This window comes from Phasianus colchicus, chromosome 2 (assembly GCF_987193195.1).
Source record: "Phasianus colchicus chromosome 2, bPhaCol1.hap1.1, whole genome shotgun sequence".
NCBI lineage: Eukaryota > Metazoa > Chordata > Aves > Galliformes > Phasianidae > Phasianus > Phasianus colchicus.
In genome coordinates, this window is record NC_143437.1 from 17218468 (window position 1) to 17243981 (window position 25514).

The 25514-nt window shown below is 37.2% G+C and overlaps 1 protein-coding gene and 1 long non-coding RNA gene across 13 annotated transcripts in view; one reads left to right on the forward strand and one right to left on the reverse strand.

Annotated features, from left to right (window-relative positions):
• Positions 1-24410, forward strand: part of ENAH (ENAH actin regulator) — a 106526-nt gene extending 82116 nt beyond the window's left edge. For 7 of the 12 annotated variants that reach the window (XM_090134979.1, XM_090134978.1, XM_090134980.1 and 4 more), the window contains 11 exons: positions 2577-2896; positions 4084-4884; positions 6559-6866; positions 7125-7258; positions 7655-7709; positions 7991-8039; positions 12022-12088; positions 13834-13893; positions 17810-17888; positions 20079-20136; positions 21334-24410. In XM_090134979.1, coding sequence (XP_089991105.1) covers positions 2577-2896; positions 4084-4884; positions 6559-6866; positions 7125-7258; positions 7655-7709; positions 7991-8039; positions 12022-12088; positions 13834-13893; positions 17810-17888; positions 20079-20136; positions 21334-21371 — 1969 coding nt within the window. In that variant the 3' untranslated portion in view covers positions 21372-24410. The remainder of the gene's footprint in view (positions 1-2576; positions 2897-4083; positions 4885-6558; positions 6867-7124; positions 7259-7654; positions 7710-7990; positions 8040-12021; positions 12089-13833; positions 13894-17809; positions 17889-20078; positions 20137-21333) is intronic. The other 5 variants (XM_090134985.1, XM_090134981.1, XM_090134987.1 and 2 more) reach the window with 5 other exon arrangements.
• On the reverse strand, positions 12112-17798 carry LOC149918867 (uncharacterized). Its single transcript, XR_016463997.1, has 3 exons — positions 16536-17798; positions 15021-15096; positions 12112-13298 (listed from the first exon to the last, which is right to left on the reverse strand). It is a non-coding gene; the product is annotated as an uncharacterized LOC149918867 (long non-coding RNA).
• Positions 24411-25514: the final 1104 nt, after the last annotated feature.

Genomic DNA, 25514 nt, shown 5'->3' on the forward strand with positions numbered 1-25514 from the left:
AAATGAAAACTCTTGTACAAAAATAAAATGTTAAATACTGAATCACTTGTTTAATGATGGTAATTCTTTTATTCAGGTTGTAGGCAGATAAAAATGGTTATCTTGTAGGTCTCTTTCTGTCTTTTGTCTGGATCTTGGTAGGCAGCCAGTATGGTTTGGTATGTGTCCTTTGCTGACTGAAGTATTTTTTTGCATCAGATAAATGTTAAAGCATTCAAAGGCTTAAGTACATTTTGTTTTGACTTGTGAACACTGTGTATATTTATAGCTCTCTGAAGAGGACAAAAGCCCAGGTAAGCCTTATGAATGTGTTCACATGTATTAGGAGAACAAGTCGGTCTCAACACAATTTAATTTTGAAGTGCATCTTACACTTAAGCTAAAATACAAAATGATGCAGCTCTTGGAATTGCTTGATGAACACATCAAGCTTGATCAATTGATGATACCTTCAAGTTTCATAATATGACACGTCTAACTAAGTACCTTATCTACATTCTAGTTTTGGGATTGACAGTGTGTAGCTTCATAGATAGACTGTACTAATTTAGAATGAGTGAGTTAACAAAATGAGTGAAGCTGCTTCAGAACGTGTAAATGCTGATTCCTGTTCTGAATAGCCTTTTTTAGATAGGAAAATGTGTCCACTTGTCATTTATAAAATAAGAGCCTAAGATGGCTCAGCTGAAGGTAGCCAAGATGAAAACCCCATTTTTCTTTGATAGATATTTATCTGAGGGAAGGAGAGTACAGAGGAAAACTAGTTTTGTACAAAACACAGCAGGTAAGAATGTAGGAATGTAATGCCAAAAATACTTTTGAAGTATTTGAATGTTTCTGTGGTCTGCATTGTATTCTCTTGATGTTTTATGGTAACCCTCTACTGGTACAAAAAATGCATTAGTCAATTAATGTAGTTTTTGGTAGACTTGAGAGGTTAAAAATCAAGCATTAACAAGGTGACATGCAGCATTAATTTCTTTCTAACTGCCATTACAATTTTGTTGCATGGGAGTGCAGGAGCAGAACTATTTTGCAGTTTCTCAGAGTCTTGGGAAACAAGTTCAGTAAAAGAGAGTCATTTTTTTTCCTGTACATAACTGGGATTTAATTGCATGTTGTAACAAACTGTCAATGTGTTAATGGCTTTTTTATATATTATTTGTAAGGAGGATCATTCTTCTGAGATAAGATGGACCTAAATAGTAACAGCACATGGGCTGGGCTTTCCATTTCTGCAAGTATATTCCGAGCATGAACAGAAGTGAAATAGCTAAAGTTCCATTCATTTTCATGCTAGTTTTACATGGCTGTAAGCCTATGATGTAGAATGATCAATGACCTTCCTAAATAAAATTGGCCAGTAGCAGTCTGAAGACAACATATGCCATAGATTAAGGTGTCTAAATTTAGGTCTTTTTGTTTGCTGTATAGTTAAAAAAAAAAAAAAAAAACAAAAAAAAAAACTGACTGTGCTTTATATTTGTTGAGAAATCTTCAGCTTGCATTTTAAGCAGAGCAGAAAATGTCTATGTGCTTAATATATAACTTTTTCTTTACAAATGTGATATTTGGGTGTTAACTAACGTGTTTTTCAGTGATATGCTGACAGAAACATAGTGGTCACATCTTTGAGGAGGAGGGCATGCCTAATTCTTCTTTTAATATTGAGCTCCCTTATTTTAGTTGACTAGAAACATGCATGTTAGTTGACTGCTTAAAAACAAAACAAAAAACAAAAAACAACAACAACAAAAAACCCTTAAGTGAATATTAGAAAAAAAAAATAGAAAAAGAAAAATGCAGTTTTGTACAGCCTGTGGACTTCCTACTCTTAGGAAATTATTTCTGTTTCCTCTGCTTGTTTATCTGCTTCTGTTCTTCCTCTCTGCATTTTGCACCCTTCTGCCTTCCTTTGCTAAGACTTTCAGGAGCTGGAACCCATGCTAGCACCCTGCAGTGCTTCCCTGGTGCCCACTCCGAGATTTCTTATCACTGCCCCATTTCTCCCTGAAAGGTGTTCTTATCTGGATGATAGTTCAAATGTAAAGGTGTAGTAGTAGTATGCAAGTGGAAAAGAATATATAAAGTGTGCACTTTGACACATCTGTAAAATTTGGATAATTACTGGTTGACTGGTTTATATGAAAGGTTTTTTTAAGGGGATTTATTATTGCTATTTCACTATTCTTTTATTCACTACTTCAAATACGAAATACCATGCAAAGAGCAAGCATAACTCCATATCCTCAGCTCATAAGATTGTATCAGTGAGTAAATTATCATCAGTAGCTTTCTGTTAGCTTTTGAAAGCTGTCTCTCAGAATGCTAAATTAGTTATTGGCTATATGGTTCTTTTTTTTTTTTTTTACAGCAAACATAATACCTTTTATCTAGCTTTAAAAAACAGCATGCAAAGTTCAGAATTCTACATAGGTGCAAATGTTGCAGTTTTATTCTCAGTGTTGCAAAGACTGTTTGTTATTTCATCTCCTTTTTTTTCCCTCTAACAGTTATTTGATATTTCTGGTTTTCACTTTGCAGCTCAGTCTTTTTCCTTTTTTTCATGATTGTAGACAGTTGCAAGAGCAACAAAGGCAGAAGGAGCTGGAACGGGAGAGGCTGGATCGTGAACGAATGGAACGGGAGAGGCTGGAGAGAGAGAGGCTAGAAAGGGAAAGACTTGAAAGAGAGCGCCTAGAGCAGGAGCAACTGGAGAGAGAACGACAAGAAAGGGAACGACAAGAGCGCCTAGAAAGGGAGAGACAGGAAAAGGAGAGGCAGGACCGAGAAAGACTTGAACGACTTGAACGGGAAAGGCAAGAGAGAGAACGACAAGAGCAGTTGGAAAGGGAACAATTGGAATGGGAAAGAGAGAGAAGAATTTCAAATGCTGGTAAGAAATTCAAAACTGAGCGTGTTCGAGTACCGTACTCCTTATGTGTTTGGGTGATGGATGAGAGACAACAAAGGGCAGTGAGTATAGTTGTTCAAGAGTAGTCAGTGCTTGACTTGTAATTGCTGAAATTGCTTCATTTCTTAAGGGAAGAAGTCCAAGATCTTTCATTTGCCTGTCGTAATTGTCCATTAACCCTGAAATAAAATGCTTAAATTGTTTGTTCACTCCATTGCTTTACTTCTTGGTTGCTTGAAGAACTTGAATCACACTGGGCATCTCCAGCATTGGTTAAAGTATGATGAGTTAAGATTTCTAAGTATTTTGTCGTTGTTTGCTCTATTAAACAAGGTGTATTCTCATCACGTAATATGACGAGAAAAGATTAGGTTGAGTGTGTTCATGTAGAGGGTACGTACTTACGTAAGGTGAATTAATAGTGTGAGAAATGCCTTCAAGTATGAAGTCTTGCTTCATTATGATTGTAGTAAATTTCAGTGGGATGTATTTGTAGATAATGTACTGCCTGCGGAAATGCATCAAGCCACAATTGGAAGCTTTCTCACGTGGGTAATATAATGGAACATTAGTGAAGCACTTCTTGTTCTTCAGTAGCTCACTCAGTTTTACATAAGTGATCAGGCCAAGGTAGAATTCAATATATTATGTAAAAAACTAGCCATTTTAGAAAAGGGATTTTATTGGTAGCTTTATTCCAAGTACTTTGAAGTTTGTGATGGAGTGTTTTGTAGGGAAGAGAAAGGTAATATTTACATGCTGCCTATGGTATGAGTTTGTATTAGCGGAATTGTTTAACAAAGAAAAGTTAAGATCACTACACTTGCTTGCAATTTGCAACAAAACAAGAAGATGAAAGCTGATAAGACTTGATTAATCAACCCTGTGTCTAATCCATCTCACAGGTGGGATTTGAGAAAACTTATCCTAGAACACGCTTGTAAATTCAATGTTGGCACAAAAATAGTTGGTGAAATTTAAAGGAAGCTGTTTATGAGATATAAAACTTTCCTAACAGTATTTTCACTTGTGCCTAATCCTCTGGTACTAACTGTAGTCTACATTTATACATTTTGTTTGAATGCTGGTTTTGTTGCTTCATTAGCTCCCTTTTTCTCTTTCTCCTTTTTTTATCCTGCCTTTGCTGCTGCTTTCCATCTTCTGTCCAGCTCCATCTTTCGACAACTCCCCGTATAGCACTCCACTTCCTGAATACTCCAGTTGCCAGCCTCCTTCAGCACCTCCTCCATCATATGCAAAAGCAGTCTCAGCACCAATGTCAGAGGCCACACCGGAGTATGCTGTAGTGACTTCTGCACCACCGACTTCCACTCCCCCTACACCGCCTCTAAGGCACTCTGCATCACGTTTTGCTACATCTTTAGGCTCAGCTTTCCACCCAGTTCTTCCCCATTACGCTACGGTTCCTCGTCCACTGAACAAAAGTTCTCGGCCCCCTTCTCCAGTGAATGCCCCGGCGACGTTACCTCCAAACCCAAAGCCAGTTGCCTGGTCTGCGCCCAGTTTTGCCCCGCTTCCCCCATCACCTCCAGTAATGATAAGCAGTCCGCCAGGCAAAGCCACGGGTCCGAGACCAGTCCTCCCAGTGTCGGCTTCTAATCCAGTGGCTCAGATGCCCGCATCTCCCACAGCTCCTAATGGGCTTTCTGAGAATGTGACTTATGCGGTTCCTTCACCTTCTACCTCAGGTCCAACTCCACCTCCGCCGCCTCCTCCCCCACCACTGCCTTCCTTTCCGCCTCTGTCACTCTCTGGACCTCAAGCTTCTCCTTCTCCAAACTCCCCTAATGCCTCGACTCCCTCATCCAAGCCTAGTGTTCTCCCTTCTCCCTCTGCAGCTACCCCTGCCTCTGTTGAGAACTCTCTAAACTCTGTGCTGGGAGACTCCTCTGCTTCTGAGCCAGTCTTGCAGGCAGCCTCTCAGCCGATTGAACCTACGACCCAGCAGGGTAAGGCTTTCTGTTATTGCTACTAATTCACTAATGAGGATTGCTGTCCAAACCAATTTGTATCAAAGTCCCTAACTGCTCTGAAGAATTAATGAAATGCTTCAAAAGTTGCAGTGATCTTAATACTACAATGAAATACCATTTGGAAACTGGTAAGGGAGAAGAGCCGGCAAACTGTGATCTGTCATAAGTAAAATTTGGGTTTCTTAAGCTCTCATCGGTTGAGAACAGAGCTTGTTGAATACTTAATTGGTAGTAAATCTTGCACTTTTAGGTTATTGAGATCATTGTATTAATAGGCGGCATCATTAGTTTCCTAATGACAGTTGAAGTGGAATGTGTATGTGGTTTTTGGACATGTGAATGACCTTAAGTGGGAATATAATTTAAACCACTTTGATGCTTGTAATGTAGCTTAAATTTTAGAAAGTAGAATGTAACAACTACAGAACCTCTTTTTCTTCTATTGTGATGTATGTGCTGTGTGCACACTTAAGGTCGTCTTATGGTGTTCTACCAGCTTAGCAGATGACAGTCTTATAAGACATTCTACCAATATATGTGATTTACTTGGAGTAAATGTCTGTGTTAACTTGAATCCTGTTTTATATTAATTTAACAGATTTAGGTCTTACATACATAAATCTGCAGTACATCAGCTGAGGGTTTGGATAGAGGGAATCCAGGGGAATAAGTAGCTTCATCACACACAGACCATGCAGAGTTGATCCTATTGATGCACTGTCTTGCATTAAGTTGTGAGCTGCTCTGTGATTGAGTTGGCAGTAGGGTGAGTGGCCTTAGTTTTATTATGGAATGAAAGCAGGTACTTGGATGGTGAGTGACTGCTAAAGAGTTTAAAATGTGTTTGAATGTACACAGGGATCATTAGCATATTAGGAAGCCAGGCAGTCTTACATGTGTAATTCCTGCCTTGAGACTGCAGTTCTGTAGTTGAATGAGGGAGCAGAAAGAATGTGTGGGGCTGTTTTCTTAATCATTGGCTCTGAAATTGTTCCTATAATATAAACAGTTCAACAGTAATCAGAATATTCTTTCTTCGAAACGTATTTTGTATTGCATATCAGTGTGAATTTAAAAGATTAAAGGACTCATAAATAAAAAATGGAGAAGCTTGTCTTCGTCAGCTTAAAATGTCAGTCTTCTAACTCACTAATTAGTGTTTGTGTTTAGTTATTGAAGTTGATGTCTGAGGTATTTTTTAGAGGAAAGACTTCTATGCAGGCTTAGAAACTGGTGTTGGAACTCGCACATTTCCAGGGTTCACATGCTTGGATGGTGTGTTAAATGATGATGATAAAATGAGAAGTCATTTTCTGTTCAGCCCTATTTCGAGAACTAATGCATTTCTTCTGCGGTATTGTATTCTTACTTATTTGATTATAAAAGCTTTGCCTGTTTCCCTTCAGAAGGTTCTTGGTTGCAGCACAAAACCTGACTGGAGGCTTATTGTTTTTAAATGGCTCTGAAATTGTCTTGTCTCTTACAGCGTGCTATGTAATACTTCCAGTGCATTAGTAAGAATGGTCTCCCCTTGCCTATTAAAAAAGGAAAAGATACTGGTATTAACTTCTTATATACGAAGAACTGTATGGCAAATGAATAATCTTCAATATCCTCACTATAGACTGTTTTTTTTCTCTTTGGCACTAGGTGTTGTCCAAGGACCCCCTGCACCTCCACCCCCACCTCCATTGCCCCCAGGCCCAGCCCAGGCCTCAGTAGCAGCCCCACCACCTCCCGGCCCACCGCCACCACCGCCACCTCTCCCTTCATCAGGGCCTCCACCACCACCACCACCTCCTCCGCTTCCCAGCCAAGCTCCCACAGTTCCCCTCCCACCTCCTGCTCCCCCCCTTCCTGCTTCGGGATTTTCAGCTGGATTTGTGTCTGAAGAAAATCGCCCTCTAACTGGACTAGCAGCTGCACTTGCTGGAGCCAAGCTTAGGAAAGTATCACGGGTAAATGCAATTATTTTGTTTCTTTTTCTAACTTGTATTTCTAAGTTCTGTGTTCCTGATCTGGCTGTGGTTTTTATTTCAGATTAATAGCAGTGTAAAATAGGCTTAATTCGTTATTAAAAAAGCGTTACAGGATGTACTGCTTTGTATTCCTTATGCAACTGTTTCTCTCTAATGTGCCAGCTTTGCTTTCTAATATGCCAGCTTATATCATTGTCAGCTACAACTTCATTTGCACGTATTTTGTGTTTTACAAAGGGTGAAGACTCCTCCAGTTCAAGTGGAGGAGGTGGCTCTGCTCCATCTAAAACAGACAGTGGTCGTGGAAATGGGCCGCTTCCCTTGGGAGGCAGTGGCTTAATGGAAGAAATGAGTGCCCTGCTGGCCAGGAGGCAAGTAACAGTTTCTGTGCTGGAGCTGTGTACTCATCTTAGAGGTAGGATTTTGGTGTCTGTTTTCAGCCAGCTAAAGATCAAACAGACATCTGTATGCTCATGTGGATGTTTTGTGAAATTGAGAACGTTTTGTCAATAGCTGTTTATACTCAAGTACAAGTGAGTACTTTTCTTCTCTACAAGTCTTTGTGCAGCAGTAGGAGCTACACATTTCAAAAGGATAAGGAATTGCAAAATCACTTTGGCAAGAGGGCTTTGTCCCTGAGAACATTTTGAAAGTTGTTTAACGTTAATTATAAACAGCATGATATCTAGATATCTTTAATTACAGTGAGCTACACCCTTTCATCTTAAAGCCATGATGATCTTGGTAACTTTTGTCTCTGCTTACAGGAGAAGAATTGCTGAAAAGGGATCAACAGAACCAGAGCAGAAAGAAGATAAAACTGTGAGTTAGAAATTGTATCTACTTCACGTTACTTGATATTTGAAAAAGATCCTATTGCACACAAGTTAATCCATATTTTACCATACTAATATACATTGTTTTGTGAATTCTGTGCTCGTATGTAACATTACTGAGCAGCACCATTAAATCTCTATGAAAATTGTTTTAAATATTGAACAGTTGAGATTCATTTGCTAAATTCACAAGAGTCAAAAGTATTTTTTCTCTCTGCCACTCACTCCTGCCTCCCTTCTTCATCCTTTTTCTTTCCATTTAATCAGGAAGAATCAGAGTCTTCAACCTCTAAGGCTTCTTCAACAAGTACACCTGGTAAGTAGCATAGATTTGTGAAATCTGCAACTCTTAATACTAATTTAAAGATAAATCTCAATCAACTGTGTTGCACTTTTGGAGTCTGCTACTTACCTCATGACCACTAACTGGCATTTTGCTGTAGAATGACATCTACTGAAAGCACTGTGTTTAATATAGTAGCCTTCTGTGTCTAACCTGTGAGGCTGGTGCGTGGAAACAGCAGTGAACGTGAATGCAAGCTGTCTTTTCAGTCATGTAAAAAACACACTGGGTTGCTATTTTGATTCTACGTCTGACCTGAATGAAAACTTTTACAATCATATGTAACAGTTACCAATTACAGGTAGTTCAGTAAAGATTCAGTCCTGTAAGTCTGTTCTAGATGTAGTAACGTGGTGTAGAAATTCTTTAAGCACAGTTCTTCTGTTGATACATGATTGTGGCAGAGTTAGGAACTGTGCAGTCTATGTTTCTGCTGCAGTCTTTAAGGAAAACTTATATTGAGTGTTCTGTAGTCAATCGATATGTATTATCAGAATGAATACTGTAAATACTTGGATGTCACTCAAGTCTTTGTAATACAGTGTTTTTTTTTCCTGTCCTTCAGTAGTACCTTCTTAAACATTAGCTTCCCTGGACACCACCCACTGTGCCTACAAAGAGGGAGGAATGTGCCATACACCAACATTCAGTATGCTTCAACTTCTTGTTGATTGCTTGCCCATGTGTATGTTTCTTCAGTAGATAATTAAGCCCACTCAGAGTTTTGCAAGCCTTAACGTTGAAAACCATTGTTGTAGGGTGAACAAGTTCCAGGTAACCACTGTCTTTGAGATAAAAGGAAGAGACGGGAGCTAAGTATGTGCTGCCTTAATGGAAATAATGAGAAAACAGTTACTATTGTGATACAGCAGGTCTTCTAAAGAAGTGAGATTGTAAGGCAATAAATGACTTTAAAATGAAAAGATGGAAAACTTGATTTCTTTTTCACCTTTGGAATTTGCTCTATTGAGGCAGAGATATTAATCTTGGGAAAATTGTCTCATTTTGGAATACTGTTTCTAATAATATAGGCCAAAAGGGGGAAATCAGGAACAGTGGAAGTGGCTTCTTTGATTGTTATGATAACAAGCCCCTCCAAACTTTTTGGAAATATCAAATGCATCCAGACATGTGACTGTTCCATCACAGAGGACAGATTCCACTTCATTTCGTGATGATATAAAATATTCTGATAATGGCATGCTTCATCATTGGAACATGTCTATTAAATGTTTAAGAGGATCAAAAATTTAAAAACATAATTGCAACAATGTACTAGGGAGCAAGGTAATATAAATCATGTTTGAAGAAAGTTTAATTGGTAGACGAGAATGAAATGCAGAATCTTCCAAGTGAGATGTTTAGAAATGAGTATCCTAAATTTTTAGGGAAAAGTGGATTGCCTTTTAGAGCAATAGGCTCATTGCTACTATCATGAATTTAAATACAAGGATATTGCCATCTCTGTCCCCATTCCCTCACATCGTGGAATTTGTCATGCTACCAAAGTAGTCTACTCTTGGTAGAGAAGCCTTTGGTGAAAGGGTTTTGCTGCAGAAGTAGGGATTGGTGAGGGGATGAGAATGTCATAGTGGCTAGCATGATGGTTAAAGTTGGCCTTTCAGAGGAGCCTGTTGTCTGAAGTGTAGGAATAGAAAAACCTAGTCACAATGTTGCCAAAAGATAGAAATGTATTTAAGAGTTGTATGTGTAAGGAAGAAGAGTGTCTGTCTTGCTTGGTTGGCTTTCCAGAAACTTGAGGACAGATAGAAATAGCAGGGCTGCCAGGTGGAGGAATTGAGTGAAACTGATGTATGAGAATACCAACGTGAAGATGAATCCTTTCTCTGCCCTTTTTGGTGGAGTTATAGAGTGGTGGTTATTTTTGAATTTTGTATCTTTGAGTAAGGAATGACAAGTTATGAACTGTGGTGATTTTTAGATGCTCTATGTAGTGTTTCTTTATGGAGAACTTTCTAGTCATATCAACTATATGCTAAGCAGTCTGAACAGTAGATCAGTCACGACAGTGCTTCTAGTGTTAATTTGAGTAGGCTGCTAAAACATTAAACAATTACTGTTTTTTCAGTTGCAGCATATGAGTGCTTGGTCTAATTGTGTAATTATGTCTAATTACCATTAACAGTATGATTGAAATTGTTATGCACAGACTTATATTTACTCCTAGGTGTTGAGCTTGCCTTTCCTATGTATTGTGCTGTGAGCTACCAGTGTTCCAAATCCATTGTCACGAGGAGTATGATGTTGAAAGGGGAGAAATTTCTGCTGTTTTGAGCTTGGATCTCTTTGGCTGTATTTTTATATGTCTTAGCTCTTTTAAGGAGTTACACTCTCTTTTGTTGCTTACAGGGAGAGTTATGACATGATTAGACTTGTTAGTCCATCTCTGCAAGTTGTATATTCCTTGTGGGAGAATAAACACATTTTATTTAGCTTTATGCAACTGTGTAAGTTAAAACATGTTAGGTAACGGAAACAAAACAAGCTCAGAACTATACAGGAGGCTACAGACATGTGAAGCTTGAATACTTTTGCTATTCCAGCTGGGTAATAATTCCCATCATTGGGCAGGTTGTGGCCATGGTGAAAGCTTCCTCAGATAATCTTGCAAATACAGCAAAAAGAGCTCCAAGGCAGGAGAAGTCCTGAAGTGTGGTATAGCAAATCAATAAAGCCTGAGACCTATTAGTAGCATTTGCAGCATGTAGTTGGCTGGCCACAGACTATTCAAGTGCAATTCTGTAGTTCAAATACTCTTCTTCTTGTTTTTGTGGAATTCAAGATAACTTCCTGGTTTATATGAGACACAGATCGGATATTTATGCCTCTCAGCTTGCCCAGCTTAAGCAGAGTTGAACAATACAAGGAATAAAACCTGACCCATAAGAAATCAAACCTTTGTGGTAAGAGCTATGTCATGAGGAAGGGCAAAAATCTCATTTACTGCGCAGTAATGCACAATAAGCAGTACTTAATTGAACTGTTTGCCCTGTTTTTGCTGTTATTTCTGACTGGAGTTGAGAAACAAAACTGTTCAGTTAAGCTAGCTTTCACACATTACTTTATGTTGCTGTAATAATTTTAGTGATTGGGTCAAAGTTTCTTGGAGAGGATTCTGAAAAACTAAAAACAGGCTTTGTAATGGAAAGTGAAGCATTAGTTTGTATAAAGATGGAAGGATCATTTTAAACTTGAATACAGATTACTCCATCTGTAGACTAGGCCCAAAAGTCCTGTCTCACAAAGTGTAACAGCATACTTGACCTTCATTGAATAAGCTGCCCATGTAGAGTAGTAGAGATGCTCAGTAAAACCTTGTCCAGTATCACGTTGTGGTAGGTAAGCTAATAGCTTTCTGGATTCATGTATAAAATGCACTTCTTTTGAGTTAAAATTGAGTTAATTTTGAGTCTTGTTTTGAAAGAGGAAATTATGCATTGGAACTCAAGTCTCATCTTTTTTAGGAACAGACTTTGGTAAATAAATATCTTGCTGCCAAAAGATATTCTAGTTCTGTGAAGTTGTGTGTTGCTTTATTGAAACTGACACTGAATTGTTGTTACATAATTTGTTAACATGCTAGGAAAACTCTTAGTTTAAAAACATACTCAGCCAGTGTCTGGAATTGACTGGTTATGGTTCCAAAATTCAATGTTTCACATCTAAGGCAATAAAATATATGAAGTAAGGCAGACTATCTTCCAGCTGGTTTAAGACTCAAGAGGCATTTACAGTGCTCAGAGCTGAAGAGAGAAATAAAGGTGCTACCACAACATAAATGGCTGTAGGATTAAAGCAAGATGAGGTAGCTTAGTGTAAAGGAACTAAAGCAGTGTAATTTTAAACAAACAAAAGATTGACTTTGCCAGCTACTTTTCTCACATATTTATACAATAAACAGAAGACAACAATGTTTAATCTTTTTTTTTGACAGAACTAACGAGAAAGCCTTGGGAAAGAACAAATACAGTAAATGGAAGCAAGTCGCCTGTTATATCCAGGTACTCCTTTTTCATACATGTAGCTATCTAAAAAGATATGTTTGCTGTTCTTGCTCATGCTGCTAAAGATCTTATGCTGAAGTAGCAAGAAAAGAATCATCTTACTAGTATTAAAGCAAGATTTATGGGTTGAAGAGTGCTACTGTGAAACTGCTTCTGGCAGTGTTAACTAAGTATAAAGTATTGCTTTTGAGGAATGCTGACAAGTGAAATTTTGGTAGTAAAAGTGAAAAGCCAGAAGATTACTTAACAATTGCTATGGTCTATCTTTGTCTACACAAATGTTTTAATTCTTTCCATTTCCTTACATTAAGTCTGAAATTTTCTGCAATGGAAACCAAGTTCAGTGCTATCATTTGTATGTTCAGTAATAGATCTACTGAATAGCTTTTCTCCTTCCTATTTCTGTGTGTATTATAGTCCAGTAACTTATAGTATCTCTGAGCTTGAAGCTGACAACTTTAGTGATGTCCACTCTGCTATACTGCTTTACAAGCCTTGACTTGATTTCTTCCAGCTACTCCCCACCCTGGTAGATCTTGCATGCTTTAACAGAGCTCTCTTATTTTCAAGCACATAGAGGTATAAAAGCATTGTGTGGAGGGGAAACTTACTACAGAAAAAAAAAGAACTTGTGAAAGGAATCCTAGAGAGAGTATTTTAGATTTCATAGTATTTGAGACATTGCTGATTTGACTCTTTGGACGTAGGTTCTGTGTATATATAATTGAAGGGAAAGCAATGTGATTAATAAATAGGGCAACTTTCCTTATCAGATTGTTTTGGGAAGTCCAGGATGGTTTTCTCTCTTCATTTGGCCTGTCCTTACACCTTTAGTTCCTATTAAACTATTGCATGCAGCCTATTTCTCTGTTTTTTTTTTTTTTTTTTTTCCAGTTGGTTAAATGGGGAGGTTACTGTAGTCTGTTTTAAAAGGTTTTCTGACGTAGAAGAAATTACAGATATTTCAAGACTACTTCACATACTTTAAGAAAATCTCTCCAAGCAGATAGAATGCAGATTGAGCCTCGGTTAATGTATTCTCCATAAGCACTTAAATTAACAATTCCTTGTTGATCGAATATCATTATTGCTTTCCAGTGCTGTCACAACCTACCAGTAGGTGCTATAGCATACATTTTAGAATTGCTGGTAAAGTTTTCTAGGCAGTGCTTAGTTTACTGTGCCAGGCTGAGGATTCCTTCATGGACTGAGGAAAGAAAAAGGTATTAATAGAAGTCTCTCTGAATTATCTTTGCATCATTCTCAAAATTTTCTACAGTTTACATGCCTAACTTGAGAAACAGGTGGTTAAAAATTCCTTGAGTTAATTAGTGAAAGCATAGTGCTACTTAGAACTTGCCAGAAAGGGAATATCTTTCACCTGTTAGCCTAGAAAACTTGTTTCTGAACTAAACAGAGAGAATGTGGTCTTTGCCAGGGGTTACTGGCAAATAATCAGAGTTTTCTTTTGAGAGCTTCCAAACAACTAGACAATAAAGGATTTGTGATTCAGAATGAGTGTTCTAAATATTTTGAAATAGATGCTATCCTACTTAAAAGTAGCGCTTTTTTTTCTAGCACAGATTTTTAAGACTTGAGCTATGTGTTTTTCACATTTCTTGGTACATTCAATATAAAACTCTTGGAACATAATGAGACTCCATTGTATTCAAGGTTTTAAAACTGAACATGATGAAGTTCTATTATAGCTTGTTAAGGTAGTGTTTCTCCCCCCCTCATAGACGGGAATCTCCATGGAAAAACCTCGTTTCTGAAAACAGGTTCTATGATTCATTAAACAGGTATCATCCTGTTGGGACTTGAGACTTTGTAATAACTGTTATGAGCAATCCAGGGTTGGACTTTTTGTACATCGATTGGTAATCACCACATTATTGGGTCCCACATTTTGACTTTCCGGTTGAACTCTCTTTTGGAATGATTAAAAGAGGTGGTTCCACAGGCAAATTGAGGTTATTTAAGAACCAATTTAGAATTCATAGTAAATACTGGATTTCTGCTATTCACCTATGAGGTTATAAATTTCTGTTGGGTGTGCCGTGATTTGGGCAACCTGCAATATTTTGAGAAGGAGCTTTTCAGAAATGTTAGTTTAGATCTATGGGAATAGCAGTCAGTCTTCCAAGTGACTTTTCATTTCTGCTTGCCACAGATTAAATAAGGGTAACAAATAGATTTTACCTGACCTATGCATGTGAAAGAATAAAAGACTCTTTAAATACAAAATGTTCTTTCTTTCAGGGCAATATTCACACACTTTAAAATATCATTGTATATTTCTAAGCTGTAAATACCAGTTTCTGTAGCAGTAGTCATAAAATACTGACATTGAAAGCCTTTGGGTTTTAAAAGCTTTCCACACTTAAAATTCTTATAGAGTCCCTTTAAATTATTCAGTCAAATTCCAGCTTTGTTTTTCATCAGAGCACTCAGTGTGGTGAATACTTCATCTTTTGTATGAAAAGTTCAACTTCTAGCTACTTCTCTTGGGTGGTGTATTCTGCATGTTGGCACGGAATGTCATCTTTATCTTGCATGTTTGGTTTAAGATGCTTTAGGGACTATGAAGATTGCTTCACTGTCCTGCTAGGCGATGCTATGAAAAACCACATGGGAGAGCTGTGTAGCCATCTTAGGGCTAATGATTGAGATGTTCTATTTACTAATATTCATAGCTAATGTCTGTCTTAATGGCAGCTGCATTTGCCATTTATCTCTCTCTGAGCAAACAGAAGAAGGAAAAAAAGGATAATTTGGGCAGGGGGAAGGCAGATTTGACTGACAAGTAATTACTAGTTCACAAATGATGGTCTTCTGTGTTTGGTTAAATGAAGTCTTGCAAGACTTCTCACAAAGAGAAAGTTGAATATGTTCCTACAACTGAGTGACGGTTTATAAAGGTGTTTACCTGTTGAGCCTCTTGACAGATACTTGTAGGAGTAGATAGTGTACAATTGGCAGATGTATCTTGTTCTTGTAGAGATCTGAAGCAGAAGAGTAATAGATCCTTGTTGTTTGATTGCATTTGGGAGAAAATGGATTGTAGGGGATTTTTTGTTATTGTGGTGGGTTTTTCAGTGTAGTTCAGTAAATGGTGTAATACTGTTGTATATGGGAACAAAATGATGGTTAATCATCAGCAACAACATACCAAGAATCTGAAAAGTTCATGCAGTTTTGTCTGGAGTCAGACAGTGTTTGAACTGTCACATTAACTGCAGAAGTAGTATTCTGAAAGTCAGATATGTGATGAGGCATCAACTGACAAAGTTCCCGTCTTGATAGAGAGATAAATATTTATCTTTTTTTTAGCAAGGATTTCTTTCATAAGGAACTTAGCACTGTCAGCACCTTAAGATTTTTGTAAAAGGTTTCAAACTGTGGTTTGTTTTCATAGCATTAGCATACACTGTAGATCTTCTGGTGGCTAGAGGGTGAAATCTATTTTCCAGCTGTTTCTACTGTAAAGTTACATTATCTTTCAATTTCCATCTTAATCAGTGGATCATATATTTCATTTCAGTGTGTTTCAACTCAAGTAATGTTAGCAATGTCTGTTTTACAACTTGTGTTTACTGATCTGATCCCACCTGAGGAACAGAGCTTGTATAACAACATGAGATGTTCCTGCATCTGTCTGCCTCAATGCAAAGTCCAGCAGTGGAGGAACAGTTAAATGTTGCTTCTGCTGGCTCTGTTTTGTTTGGTTAACTGTTGGCAGTTTTCTCCAGTGCTGGTGCCTCTAAACTGCACATAAGTAACTTTTCAGGGCGCAGAAATAAGCATGAAATAAACAAGACTGCTGAGAGATGTCTACCACTGACCTGTCTGCACAGGGGTCCTTTTGTTTAACAGCGTGGATGGATTCAGGTGTATAAATGTGAAATGTCACGTCACCAGTATTAGTTGATAGCTATGAATTTGTGATAGAATAGTGCCAGATCTTGCAACTTTTGTGTTCCATGTTGTTTCTCTCTCTCTTTTTTTAACACAAAGAATCAATAAGAGGTAAAAGGAGGAGAATGCAAACCTGGGAAAGTTTTTATAGTACCAAAATGACAATTTAGTGTCATTTAGTGTAATGGTTGCGAGTCGCGCTTGAATTGTTCTTTTGGTTAGCAAATAAGAAAATCTGTCAGACTTTAAATCATCAAGACATTCTGTTAGTGTTAGAAAAAATAGTATAATTAGGCTATTTCATATGTAGTGAGTGACACCTGAAGGTATTGATTTTGTTTTAAAAATATAAAGAGGTTCACTTTGTTTTCTTCTGGGTGAGAGCACAGCTTGTCTGCTAGCTAAATTATTTTTTCCATTTAATTAGGTATTTTTAAAGCAGTGAATATGCTGCTTATGTTCACCATGTTTTGCTGTATTCTGGGAAAAAAAAAAGTGTGAAAGAAAATAAGCTGCAGAACCATACCTTTCCTGCTGGTTTATCTTTTTGCTGATCCACTGATCAACTTCCACCTGAACCAATAAGATTGCACAGGAAACAAATCTTCAAAATGGCAGTGTTTGATTTCTTCCTGTGTAAGAATTTCTGAATGAGAAACTGGGCTTAGACTAGGATTTTTTTTTTGTTCAGTGATGCTACATACATGGACAGTGGAATAGATCCCAGTTTATTCTACTAATACCTTATCCTTCCTTAAACATAACATACTAAGGTAATTCTAAAGTTGGGGGAGCATCTTGAAATTAACTGCCAGCAGTTCTTCTAAATGTTTTTTTGTTTAACGTTTTGCAGACTAACAATGACTGTTAGACAGGATGTAAAAAGTAATTCGGGATGACAGAACATTTTTCCTCCTCTTGTCCCATGCCATCATTCAACCCTGCTTTAGATAGCCATTCCTGCTGTTAGCACCTAGCTTCCATCTCTGCCTTTGAAAATGTAGTAAGTACATGCGTTTGGGAGTTGCACATTGGGCAAATGGAAGAGATTAGGAAAACAGAAATGACATGATTGAGAATTCTCTTATTCTGGAATTCTGTGTTTTAACAATGCAAAATGATCTCTGTAAGCAAATTTAAAGTCTCAGAGTATTATATAACCTAAACATTTCATAGACCAGAAAATGAGCACATCATCTGAAATATTATATGGTTAAACCTGCTGCTGTTAAAATATTTAAATATTTGTTCACAGAATCTTTAGAAAATGATTCATGAACTAATATAGGTTGGAAGGAAGATTTGGAAGCCAGGCTTCTGCTCAGAGATGGAATTAGATGAGGTTATTCAGTCTTGTTCTTCCGGGTGATGCCACAGCATGTTTTTTAGTTTGCAGCATCAGTGTGTAGTGGTTAGAGGGAATGCTTCTTGGAGAGAGCCTCTTCTGAAATAACTAAGTAGTTTAAAAGGGGAAAAATATAAGTATTTGATAAGGGGATCAGTTTTTCATATACATTATAAGAAATCAGAAACCACTGATAGTGAAATATGTCTGCTATTGTTTTCAACTAATAATCTATTCCTATGGTAATCAATGTTTACAGTGTGTGGAAGATGTTCTTAGTTGTTGATTCCCATTCTGCGTGGTGTTTTGGGTCTAACTGATTTTTTTTCCACTTTTTTTTCATTCTGGTTATTTAATATTGCTTTGATGAATTAATATTAGTAACCTTGATGAAGAATTATATATACCTTAAAGATAGATGACCAGTAATTCACTGATTTGTTTTTGTACTGCAGACCAAAATCTACAACAGCGGGGCAACCCAGTGCCAATGGAGTACAGTCAGAAGGTCTAGATTATGACAGATTGAAGCAGGTATGCATACAGAAGGAAAACCTGGGCATTAGGACTTGTTGCTTTCAAATACCAGATTTGTACTGTCTTACTAACTAGTTTCGAATTTCTATGATTACTTAGTAGTTACTTTACCTGAAAATGAGAGAAAATTATGCTAGTACTCTTAGGAACACTAATTGTATAATGCCTGCTTACACAGCCCTGTTATTTTCTCCCAGATGCTTGTTCCAGCTTTTGCATTACACAGCGTACAAAGTGGTGTTGACATCATGGGTAGTCACAGGGAAAACAGTTTGGTTTGATAACATCTCCTTTTCTCTCTCGAAACAAACAATCCAAAGCCAATGGAGCAGTTCTAGGAGAAGTATCAGGCTTGAGCACTTGTCCTGTCACTTGGCAGTGAAACAGCTTCCATGACACCACCTTTTCTGTAGATACATTGACTATCAGCAGAAAAGAGCTTTTTCTGAAGAAAAAATTTCACTGCTGTTAGGCTAGTGAAATGTTACATAATGGTTTGGAAAACTTCTGGAAACAGTAATCTGTGCAACAAAAACCTCAGCAACAGATCTGTCACTTAGGACAGGAGATATGAGTTAACATCACTGGTACTTAGTCTGACCGAGACCTTCCATGGTAGGGTGGGTGAGCTCCTAATAGAATCTTTCACACGAGCAACTGGATATAACTTATCTTTGTTCTTTAAGTTACCAAGTTTGCCTTCAAGGTAAGATGATCGTCTTTGCTAATTGTGGATGATTAAATCAATTTTCTCTTTTGAGACTAGTTGATATCTGGGACATTAGGATGATGTTGATCCAAGAACATTTCTTTAAGGTGTCTTTCATTCTCCAGTTAATTCTGCTGTGTTTTTTTGTCTGTGCTGCTTCATACAGCATCTACCAATATTTCGGGTGTTCAGTTCATTCTTTCCAGGTCAAAAAATTACTGCTGATATTAGCACAAAAAATCCTCTGAGATTTTTCAGTCTTTCACAAGGAAATGCAGTTTCCTATTTTTTCAATAACTATTCCATGCAAAAGGTAAAAAAGATCTGCACAATCTCAGTGCAAATCTGATTGTTGTTTTTTTTTTCTTTGCTGTTGTCCTAAGGGGAGACATCTTTATCTTATAATCTTTTTAGGCTGCATACAGATCTGGGATTCTGGTGTCTGTTCTAGAGGTACAGCAGGTACTCAGGAGGATTTTTGACACTTGTGCTACAGCTTGCAGTTAGCAGTCTGGATGATTTGATTGTTGCCCATGGTTCTTTTGAGTTTAAGTCTATATAAATCTCATAAAGCTCTCAGATGTCCCAGGTTTCTGGCTGTCTGAATCAAACTGCTTGATTGTTTTGTCTTGAGACAAAATGGGCAGTTGCTGTGAAGTAGTTCACACATTGGCTTTCCATGTTTGTTGGTTTTATGGTAGCATGTTGGCACATCTGTTCTTCAGTGGGAGGATTGCAACTGTACCCACCATATGCAGGGCTCTGTAAATTGGGAGAGGGTACCTCCTAAGCTTTGATTGTTGCTGTCACTTGGAGACTGAGTTCATGCATGTGTGTTTGAGGAACACCTCAAAAATGTCTAGTATTGCACACTGATATTCTTATCACACTGGAAGGCTGAAAAGAGAGTTGAGTATTGAGTCTGAAATCTTCTGGATGAGTTAACTGATGATTACTGATTTGGCCAGGATGTGACAGAGTACTCCTCAGAAACAGACCATGCTTCCCACTCTGGTTTCAAAAGCAGTTTCAGAAAATACTTGTCCCAAATCAGTTTTAGAGAAGGCTGTAGAAAAATTAATGATAGCATTTGACAATTGATTTGATGATTATGTCAAATTCCAGTTTGTGGCTGGGATTAACTTGTTGCCTGTTTTTCTTTGAATATTTTCTTCTGCCCTTTTTAAAAAAATTTATTTAGCAATTATGCTAGTGCAGTATTCTATCTTAACTAGTTCTCTTTCTTAGTGAGCACTACTCGAATCAATTTATAGGACTTCTACACATATATCTACTTTTTAATTTTACCTGCAGTAAAAATGTTGTAGGCATGTTTCAGGTTTGGGAGATGAACTTTTAAGATTGTGGAATATAAACTTCAGAATGGTTAAAGGCTTATTGAAGGCTGAAATAATTTTGGATTTCTCTTAGTAAAAAACTAAAGGTTAGAAAGCTAATCTATTACTCTTATGTCGCAGGATATTTTAGATGAAATGAGGAAGGAGTTAACAAAATTAAAGGAAGAACTCATTGATGGTAAGTATCAGTTTGTTATCGTTGAGTCTCAGAGCAAATAGAAATGCAGTCTTAATTTGTTTCTGGTTTCTGTTCTGAGAATTCAGTATTGGTAAATGTAAGTTTGCTATCTGTTGACATTCTTTCAATTGTGCCTGTGGTGGTTTCACTGTGAAAGTTAGTTGAACTCCACAGTACCACTCTCACTCCACCATCTCAAAGGAACAGGGAGAGGAAATGTGGGAGGAAAAAAAGGCTCACAGTTTTAGACAAGACAGTTCCCTAAAAAAGAGGGAGAAAAAAGCAAAGGCTGTGCAGAAGCAAAGAGTGCATTAGCACCAAGCGTTCTCTTTTGAATATGTGCTGTATTTGAATCATTTGCAGTTATCATTAATATCGTGCGATTGTAGATTGGCTATTTCTATAATCAAAATACCCCAGAGCTACTGGATTGTATATTTCAAAACTGACAATGTTCAGGCAGTGGCTGTGTTTCCACCTTCTATACTCCTCATGCTCAGTCTTCAACATGAGATTCAGATAAAAGAACGTTCACAGTTTTTTATTTTTAGAAGAAGATATTAAGTTGTCTTCTGTAGTCATGGGAAATTATTTAGAAAGAATGTTCCATACATCCACGAATCAAGTAGAAAATAAAACTATATGTAAGCTGTAGTGGTGTTTTTTAACATTTTAGTTAGATTTCTTTTTCCTTGTGAAATGTACCAAACCTGAGTATGAGAAAGGTCATTTGCAAATGGTATTGTGCTGGTAAAATAGCAAATGTCATCAGCTGATGTGGTAGAAAGAGCTGACTGGCGTGGGACAATAGACAGTGCAGTGCCTTCCCATATACTTCAGTCACTGACTGTTCTATAAAAGAATTTTCTCTATTAATATTTTGACTATGCTGCTTACTCCAGCCAAATGGACAATATGATGCAGATAATGTGCAGCCCAGAGGCTCTCCTTAAAGTAACACCAAATAAGCCCACACACATGCTGCTTGATATCTCCAGCAAGAGAGAGATTTGGAGAAGGGCACTGCCCAGCTGAGAATTACACACGCCTTTAACCATGTGAAGCTACATTACATGTGATTATTCACTTTCTGTGACTGTTTTAGAAGGCTGAGCCTTCTTTAAGAAGCTAGTTATGTATGCTGGCTTTCTTCCTTGTTCTAAAGTGTATGATTTGTTTATTTCTCTTTCTCTGTAGCTATCAGGCAGGAACTGAGCAAGTCGAATACTGCATAGAGGGACTAGTACTAAGCCGATGTGACTCTTTAACTTGGTATAAAACTGACTACGTTTGTGAGCTGTTAGAAGAAAATGGAAACAGACACTTGGAAGGAGGGAGAAACATCATATTCTGAAAAGCTTCAGACGCATCACTCTGGTGATATGCTATTTCCCTCCTGGTTTGCAGCTTTTTTCTGACCTTTACAGCAGGGTGGAAAAGAGTCTTAAGGTTACTGTAATGATTGTGCAGAAATTCCTACACCTTTCAGACAAGATCACAGTGCTTTGAAGTATACTCATGTCAAAATAAAATTGCACATGTTTCAGAATTTGTTGTTAAAGAAAAAAAAAACAACAGGGAAAAGCTTGGGAAGGCTTTTCAGAGAGGTTTTCTTTATTAATGAAGGATTTAGCAAGTTATACTGTTGTACTTCAAATGTATCTCAGGTTTGTCTTCCTATCATATCTGATGTTTCCATGAATAATTTAAAAGATCAGATGTGTGTAAGTTCAGTTCACAAAATATGGAACAATTAGAAATATGTACTTTTAAAGGGCAATATTTGTAAGTGAATGACCTAGACAGTGTTCACTTGTGAAGATTTTGGAATTTTATGATAGGAAGCCTCTCTAGTTAGCCTTCATGCAATTTTATAGGAAAAAAAGAAAAGCAATTGCAGTCCAGAGTTTAAAGATGTAGATGCCTTCCTACATTGTTACAATGCTTTACCAAATCTAAGACTTCTACATAAAGCAAATCAGCAGTCAAATGTAAATCATTAGTATGTTGTAGATTTACAGTAGATTTTTGGGCTTTTTTTAGATTTATGCATGTGGACATTTTTGTAATGTAACACAACACAGCTTTTTAATTAAAAAAAAAAAATTGCATGTCACAGATATTAAGTAGCCTTTTCATTTTTAAGGCTTAATTTATGCCCAGGAAAATGTGGGATGAGGGAGGGGGAAGGTGACACGTTTTTATTACTTTCTACACTTTTTCTTCATCTTACATGCATGTGTAATAATGAGGAAAATGTGACTTTATCAGTAACCATGTTAATGGAGCCAGGTACTTAATTCTTTTTTGTATCTTCTTTTTTCCAGTTTTGTATTTGAAATTCAGTAACACTTCCATAATGGTTCTGAAACTCCCATGAGAATCTAACTCATTTTTTGATGAGAGAACAAACATTTAGACATCTAAATTACTGAGGATGCACCTGTACAAGTGCGTTATTCTTTACCTTTTTACCATGACCCTCTGCTTCACTGTTTTCTGAGACTCCTTTTCTGATTGGTTTATCAAACAAGACAGCAGTTAGTTACATTAGAAAGATGGAGCATCAGATCACAGTAAATCTCTCCTTCTAATTTATCTACCACCTTCCTTCCAAAAGAAAAAAAAAAAAAAGGGGAAAAAAAAAACCCTACCAAAACCACCACCAACAAAAACAGTTGTTCCACACAATCCAAACTGAAAAACAGCAGTGCTGTACCATTGGTTTCAGTCAGTAATTTGAGAATTATTTTCAGGGAGGATGCCACCCTTCTGTTTCCCCAGGTTTTCAGATTTTTTTTGACTCAGTGCAATTTGGTGGCATAGAATTCCTGTGAATTGGACCTGTAGTGTTTTGGAAAAATAATGCGGATTGAAATCTCCCCCTTTCCTTTGCACTGTCAGTTTTTCTGAGCCGTAACAGTGCCATGTTTACTTTGTGGTCTGTGCTGATCTGAAACAAAAGTTTACTTGCAACTTTTGGAGAGAATAATGCTTCAGCATAAAAGCATGTGCAGCTCCATCCCGTGGGCAAATGCTTTCAATAACATGCAGTCTTAAGTGCTGAACACCAAAGCAAAACAGCACTTACTGGTTTAGAAAGGCTTAAGTTGGATTTTTTTCTCCAAACATTTCTTTTTTTCAGATTCTGAGGGAAGACTACAGTGGAAATATTGCCTAATTCAATTCATGAAACCATTTTTAAAAAAAAGAAACTTTTTCTGCATGCATTTCTTGGAGGCATTAAAAAACCCGTAGTAACCTTGTAAAGTACTGTTTTTCTCAAAATAAGAGGAGGCATTTTCATCTTTGTTATTGTAACTTTGTTTTACACGGACATTTTCAGCATTAAGGAAGTTTACCCTTGTCAGAAATCATGTTGGGTTTGTTTTTAGGAGCGTTGAGGAGTAGCTTAGTGGGATAGTGTGAATGGATATAAGTGGTCCAAAATTAAACGAGAAGCGACTAGGTTGTGCAAGGAACTGGCTTATGCACTAAACGTTTTGTGCCTTGGTCTAAAATTAACATGATTTCTGTTCAAAAGAAAAGGAACAGATGTCTTCTTTCGTGCTGCTTCTACATACATACTTTCTATAATCCCAAGTTGCTGAATTGGTTCTTTCCAGAAAATCTGATTGAATTAAAGATTATTGTAAACATTTCCTGTCATACTGACAGTTGCACCATTTCCAGAGATTTCAGTATTGAAAATGAGCTACAGAAGCTAAGGTTATTTTGCCTACTGGTAACTAAGTTCTTTGATAACCATATTGTGGTGGTTCTGTGCTTTTGTATAATGGATGTCTTAAACTGAGGACAGTTTAGGGGATCCTTTCTGATTCCAGGAAAGCGTTGCTTTCCTCAACACTGTGATCTAATCTGTGATAAACCTGTACTATATACAAGTGGCTAACAAGTCAACCACAAACAAACTGAATGTAAAAATCTTAGTGCTGGTGCTGAAATCTCTTCAGACAGTCATAATTTCCAGTTCATTGTTTTAAAAAGTTATCAAGCATCAAGTGTCAATCGAAAACTGAAGATGATCACTAATGAATGTTGAATTTTCATGCATTTAGGTTTACCTTCTTTTTAGTTTCTCAGTTCATTCTCTGCTATTTTTACCATATTGTGTCATTTTAAATTTCTTACATGCTAACGTTTTGTTTGAGCGAATGAAATAAAATTGCAATATATACATGTTGCCACCATTTATTTATGGAACTTCATGGAAGAATCTCCTACATTCAATACTAAAATTCTCAAACACTTTACTGACTGCTAATTCCGTAATCCTTTGTTTCACCACTCATTTTTGCCTTTCCTTTGAAAGATTTGATAAAGAAAACGAAATACCTTACATAGAGTGTAACTGCAGAGACTGTAACATTCATGGATGATAATGTGCATAAATTCCAATTCATTTTCCATGGGATTTTATGTTCTAACATGGCACACAGTTTGTTCTCCGTATCCACAGAGAATTTGGAGGGAAGGGAAAGCTGATGATAATTTCTGAGTGTTTACAAATTTGTTTTGGTGGTTACATTCATTATTCAGTCCTTCAGCTTAGTTTTAAGTCATCCTCGTTCACCAGGAGTTGGAGTCAAAACGCAGTTTCAATGCAGTACTGGTAAAACAAGTCCTGTAAAGTGGTTTTGGTTGCAGCGAGGTACAAGATATTTTATAAATAAATGGGGTAATTCAACTTTGGCAAACATTGACACCAGCACCATATTTGACGCCAACTGTAACAATTGTTAAAGGGTTGAGCTGTTTTTTGTTTGTGTTTTTTTCTTTGTTTTAGTAAAATTGTCACTGGATAATAAAGCAGTCTGCTAGAACTGGGGTGGCATTTTGGCAACACTTACACAATTTCTGATTTAAATTTCTGAATGCTATTGTGAAATCTGTCCATCGATGTCTAGAGATACATGATGTTTGTTCTTTAATGTTGCACACTGTACAAGTAGAGAAGTGGACTGAAGACAACTGAATCAAACTGATGATTATGACATTTCATAGTGCTGATCATGACACTGTACCATTTTTAGAATACTTGCCAGGATATCTCAATAACAATCATATAAAGCTTGCAGAATGATGAGAAGGTGCCCTCTTTTTCTAGTAGGTGGACATAACTAAGCTGTTGGGGAGCAAGGAGAAAGCTTCCAAAGCTATCCCTGTACACAGGCTTAACAGTTCTTTGAAAGACTATATTTTCCTGACCTCATACGTTCTTACTGTTGGGTTTTTGATAAAGAGCAGATGAAAAAGAAAGGAGTGATTTCAGTGAAAGTGGGGCCAAAGCATATTACTTGAACAAGTTAACATTCATTGAAATTGTTTAAGAACTGTCTTTGGAGTATGGAGACACT